The sequence below is a fragment of the Symsagittifera roscoffensis genome, chromosome 2 (genome assembly GCF_963678635.1).
Source record: "Symsagittifera roscoffensis chromosome 2, txSymRosc1.1, whole genome shotgun sequence".
Classification (NCBI taxonomy): Eukaryota; Metazoa; Xenacoelomorpha; order Acoela; family Convolutidae; genus Symsagittifera; species Symsagittifera roscoffensis.
Genome location: NC_087063.1, coordinates 60,071,643 through 60,077,194, shown reverse-complemented (window position 1 = coordinate 60,077,194; position 5,552 = coordinate 60,071,643). Strand labels below are relative to the sequence as shown.

The 5,552-nt window shown below is 40.2% G+C and overlaps 2 protein-coding genes across 2 annotated transcripts; one reads left to right on the top strand and one right to left on the bottom strand.

Moving 5' to 3' along the window:
• Positions 1-246: 246 nt before the first annotated feature.
• LOC134839463 (neuronal PAS domain-containing protein 1-like) lies at positions 247-2,080 on the bottom strand (the record flags this gene model as incomplete). The annotated part of the gene is given in 5 exon segments (XM_063855018.1): positions 247-336; positions 421-485; positions 649-831; positions 1,093-1,352; positions 1,584-2,080. Coding segments are annotated over 5 exon segments (690 nt in total), but the record flags the coding sequence as incomplete, so codon positions are not given.
• Positions 2,081-2,626: 546 nt separating this feature from the next.
• On the top strand, positions 2,627-5,338 carry LOC134839462 (uncharacterized). Its single transcript, XM_063855017.1, has 2 exons — positions 2,627-3,712; positions 3,985-5,338. Exons 1-2 carry the CDS (start codon positions 2,685-2,687, stop codon positions 5,069-5,071), a joined length of 2,115 nt encoding a protein of 704 aa, XP_063711087.1. The 5' UTR covers positions 2,627-2,684; the 3' UTR covers positions 5,072-5,338.
• Positions 5,339-5,552: the final 214 nt, after the last annotated feature.

Below are 5,552 nucleotides of genomic sequence, written 5' to 3'. Positions count from 1 at the left end.
GTTTGAGCACTGGGCGGGTTCTAGGATTTTCTCGAGGGTGGGGCGGTTTTTCAAATAAAGTTCGATATTTTAATGATCTTGTTTTTTGGTCGGCTAAATTGATTTTTAGAGCTCTCAAAAATCAACAATAAGACCCTATTTTGGTAAAATTTTCTGTGCAGGATGGAGGATTCTTTGTATGTTGAAGATGTCGAATCCCAGAGCTGGATTTCCCCAAATCCGCTTCTGAGCTGGAGGATAGCATACCTGAGAGAGACCCAAGTAAACGGATACTGTTTCTGAGACATACAGAATTCTGCCATCTTTGTAAAGAGCCATGACAAACCCATCCATAGCCTGAATCAAAAATAGTGTTAGTTAATGTTGTGTTAATTGTTAAAATTGTCTTGATATAGACGAAAGAGTTAAAATATTTGTTACCTGGAGCATGTGCATGCCTATTGAATCGGAGAAATCGAGGCATGAGTTGGTAGTTGGGTTGGAGTCTTTAAAAAGAAACATCTGAATCGTCTGTAAAAAGCTACCTTAGCTGTGATTTTGTAGTCGCAATAAGGAGAAACATGTTTGAATTAACTTTCATCATATTATTATCAGTTTTTTAAATACGAAATTTTGAAATCTGGATTTGAAAAGGAACTAATGACTGACCTTTTACATGTGGCAAGACAGAGACTGAGTTTGACCACGGAGGTGAACAAAGGGCGGACAAGTGTCTCATTCTGAGAAATGCGATTGTCAGCCTGACAATAGACGCCTTGTCCAACTGGCTTGTAATTGCTATGGAGACTGGCAGAGTCTTGGCTAATTCAAAGAATTCGGTATTTTCTTTACCTGAAAGAAGTTGTTTGTTTTTGAGCTCAAGTAGAACTATGCTGAAGTAACTAATGGCAAAGCCTAATAATTAAACGCTGTTAGTTCAAGGCTCAGACATCCGTCCTTGTTAAGATAAGTCCAACTGTCCATAAAACAACAAAATACCGTGTAGCGACGATTCAACGTCACAAGAGTGGCTATCTGCAAAGATTTTGTTAGCTAGTAGGCTGCTGATGTACAGCGTGGGTAAATGGACTTAAATTTTTAGTGAATAAATACCTCGTCTGTTCCGAGCAGCGTCTCGACTCCTCTCTTTGCGAACCGGCATCGCACCTCCAATCCATCCAGTCAGGGATCCACACCCACCTGGAAGGTCAGAGGGTGAGGTGAGTTGGTGACAGAGAGGGTCCCCGTAGAACATTGCAGGAGGATGAGGGGTCAAGGGGATGCTAGAGGCGTAGAGTGACTGAGGAGGTAGAGAACAAGTGAAGTGGGAAGGAGAACTCATAGCCGAGCTGGTTGGATTGGCAAAGTAGCAGCTTGAGAAAGATCAGCAGGATGTGATTTGGATAACTTAGATTAGTTTTTTCGAGCGGTTTTGGAGGCATTTAAACTTTCGTACTGCAATATCTTTTAAAAGTCAGCGCAAAATTGTATTTAATGGATGTTGAGAATCCATGAGGTGTATGTTAACAATCTTTTATCAGTCTTTTTTTGTACCATGGTGCAGTAAAAAATGGCCAAGTTTCCGTTTAATCAGCGTTACTCACTTGCGAATGGAATCGTATGAAAAGGGATCAGGGCTCAACGCCGAAGCAGCCACGGTGCCTCTCAATCCGTGCAGTCCGGTCGAAGAGTACATGTTTGAGCAGTCAATAAAGTAATATAGTTATCTCGTATCAGTGTTTTTAGGTTCAACACTGATTGGTGTTTTTTATTGTAATATCAATGAATGAAGGAATTTTGAAGATTTAAGAAGAAAAGTTTTGGAAATGAGGAGCAGGAATATGTTAAGGGGTCTATATTTACTGGTAGAAATTGAAGATTAGAATAGAGGAGTGTAGTAATTACAATGACAAGAGTGACAGAGGTGGCTGGACAAATAACTGGGCCAGCTTTTTATCTTCTCTCATTTGCATTCCAACAACAGACTCCATATTGTAGCCACCGACGTCCTTTCTTTATCCGCCTCCATTCCTCTATCTCTCTCTACCCATTTCTGTTCTGTTTTATTCCTACCGCTACCGGTGATGTTTCCTCACTCTTGTTTTTTGCTGTCAATGAGAACTATTCTGATTGGATGGTTGTTTTTCATCAGCTTCTCTTGACACATGATTTATGATTTTTCCATATGAAATATTAGATTGCAGTTTTCAGAAATCACAAAATTTCAAATCTTACTTTGTGAAACTCATTCACTTAATCAGTGGAACTATTTAATAATTTATCCACTAGTAAGTTACTTAATGCTCTTTTTTGAAGCGAATCATAAAGCACAACTGAATAGTTGATGCACGTTGTAAGTCGAAATTCAGACACTGAAACACCGACTGAGAGGTCTAATGGTGATCTACCAAGTTTATTTTGAAAAATTGATTATAAGTTGTTTATATTGATAGTTTAATAGCTTGGAAACAGTTATTATATTATCAAATCTAACTCATTTCTTTGATTCAAATCAATTTTCTCTGGCCGAGCGAAATACACATAGGTGATAATTAGGATTATAATTGATAAAACTGAGACCGGAATGAAGTGATAAAAACGAAATTGACACTTTGAATTTTCTAAGTTAATATTTTGTTTCAGATTTTATTTGACGCGAAATTTGTTTTTGATTTGTTTGAGCGCTGGATAAAATCGCGGTTTGTATGGGGCTTGTAATGGCCACAAAGCATCTCAGCCAAGATCCAGCAACTGTAGAGAACAACGAAAATGACTGTCCGAATGAACTAGATCCCAAAAGTCCCACAGAAGATGTTGTCAACTGTAGCGAGAAGAAATCTTCGGTTTTGATGAAAACTGATGAAGAAAAATCTAGTTCGTTAGGTGCGGAAGAAAAGTCAAAATGTCGCAACAGCGAGTTAGACAATGATTCAGATACAGCTAGTGAAGTTTTAGAGCGACGTAGATCTGGTAGAGCCCCTCAGAAGCGGAAAGAACGGGATTTCATCATAGTCCAAGCAAATAGGAAACCCAAAAGCAAATCAACTAAAAGTACCAATAATCATAAAATTGAAGAAGATAACGTCTTGTTAGACACTTTGGAGGAGGACGTCCAGAAGTCAGAAAGATCACAGATCAGTCAAATCTTGTCGGAAATCACAGAGCAAAAAGCACAAGACAACTGCTACGCGTGGGCCGAGGAGCACAACAAAGCTAAAGTCCCCCAACTAAAGTTGATGAAATTCCCAGATGAAAAAATCGAAAAGGTGATAGCTGAGGTGGGTTGTGTACCCGAAGCTAGCAAACAGGACAAAGAAAATGAAGTCAACGCCAGCGGGGTGAGTGGGGGAGGGGTCTCTTCGAGTACCGAAAATTGTGTCGAGGAGGGTTCGGACGAGGTTGTAGAAACAGAGGAACAACGAATGATACGACTCGCAATTGAAGACTGGTATGACGTGGTTTCCAAGAAGTCACATGAAGAAATGGACGATGAAGTTGCAAGGATCCTAGCTAGAGACTACGACATGCAGCTGCGTCCAAACATGAAGAAAGCGAAGCTGACTAGTAATGCAGAGGAGAGGTTCAGAGAACACGTTTTTGAGAAAGCAAAACTTCGAAAGCGAAGACACTCGGAGGACGATGAAGATGATAATGATCTCTATATTCCGAGTCAACCAAAGTTGTACAAGAAGGCGTTTGTTGTGGAGGCTATCAGACAAATGGAAATAGACAGGTACGTTTGTTTATATGTCTAATCACGGATTAGTTTGTTGGTATCTATTGGAAACTAGAATTTGATTTAATTGGACTGCAGTTGATTGCTGGGATAGTTATTGGAAAGATCATGGAATATTGAAAATGCAGATGCAACGTTTTTACAATAAGTCAGGATAATATGCCGCAATGAATATGACATGCTTTTGATTGATTTGTTGTTGGATGCCCCAATGGTTTTTGATATTCAAGGATTATAGATGTTTATCTGGATTGTTGGGCTTGTTTCAGATGGGGCGAAGATTACTACTTGGTGAAGTGGGAAGACTGGCCTGAAGAACGGAACACTTGGGAACCAGCTCTGCATCTGGACAATTGTGACATGGTCATTGCCCAATTCAGGCGAAAGCTAAAACAACTACCGGAGTATCAGACTGCGAGAAAGTTACAAATAAAAGCGCTTAAGGCGTTCTCAGACAAACTCTTTGATCCCAGGTGTCCGAAGGTTCCGAGGATTGAAGTGATCAATGATGTCGATTTGACCACACCCAATGACAATTTCGATTACAGGGGCGTACTGAATTGGCCTAAAAACAGAGTGCCCATCTCTATATGCTGTGACTGTGAGGAGTGTGGAGACGGTTGTCCGTGTGCGACCATTGATGGTCACAAGTTCGCGTACAAGCCTGACGGATCACTAAAAGTGCTAACTGGAAACCCGATCTACGAGTGTAGTTCAGGCTGTAAGTGTTCAATTGAAACATGCAGAAATAAAGTGGTACAAAGAGGACGCAGTGTTAGATTGCAGCTGTTCAAAACTCCGAATGGCAGAGGTTGGGGTTTGAGAACCCTGGATCCGATCAAACGAAACACTTTCGTCGTGGAATACGTGGGAGAAGTTTTGCCGTTCAGTGAAGCCGAATTGAGAGGTATGGTTTACGATGCGCGTGGGAGAACCTATTTGTTCGACATGGATTTCTTTCAGAAGCCGGGCGAGTACACAATTGATGCAATGAAGTCTGGCAATGAGGCCAGATATTTCAATCACGCTTGCAATCCGAATCTGTTTTCAATGTGTGTCTGGTACAATTCGATTGATCCTTTCTACCACCATGTGGCATTTTTCGCCAAGTCAGACATAGCGGCAGGCAAAGAGTTGAGTATCAATTACAAGAATGCGGGGCTCACCTACAATCAACATCTGGATGATAAAGAGAGCAAAGCGAATAGCATTGAAGCTAGTGAAACGGGCACAGATGTTACAAGCTCAGATGGTGCAAACAATAATGCTCAAGCCGCTGCTGAAAGTTCAGAGGCGAAGGAAAAAGTGCCTTGCAGATGCCACAAAAACTGCACGGATTACTTGTTTGTTGACTGATTTTATTTTGAAACTCGCTCGAGATAAGCTTAGTTTTGATCAAGTTTGATAAAGTCAAGTCATATAGTGGTAGTTCTATGTGATAGAGTGCTTCAGACGGTTGGGATTGCTTCTCCATTATTGCTCTTTTGCGATTCGTTGTGATTAATATTAGTTGTTTTAATACCTTTAAAGTACTTTTATCTGCAGTGTCTTAATTTATTGAAAAGTGCCTCCATGCTGTTTCGATTGTAAAATTTCAATTAATTTGTTTGGTATGTAAAAGCTTGATTGTTGGATGCGTTTTCATTAAAGACAGATAAATAAAACAGCCTATTTTTGAAATGAAAGCGCGTTCCCATAAAATCGCGGTAAAAAAGGTGCAAAATTTTAAGGTACGAAAAAGGCTTCAAAAAGAGCCGCAAAATTATCTGACTATAATCCGTAGGCTATTCAGAAAAGCAGATGCGTTTGACCACTAAATAAGAGGAAATAGTTTGAG

Bases quoted from the DNA above. Each gene is read 5' to 3' on its own strand.
- LOC134839462 (XM_063855017.1), top strand. From the start codon at position 2,685: ATGGGGCTTGTAATGGCCACAAAGCATCTCAGCCAAGATCCAGCAACT. The intron at 3,713-3,984 runs GTACGTTTGTTT...GGCTTGTTTCAG, and splicing joins AGACAAATGGAAATAGACAG to ATGGGGCGAAGATTACTACT.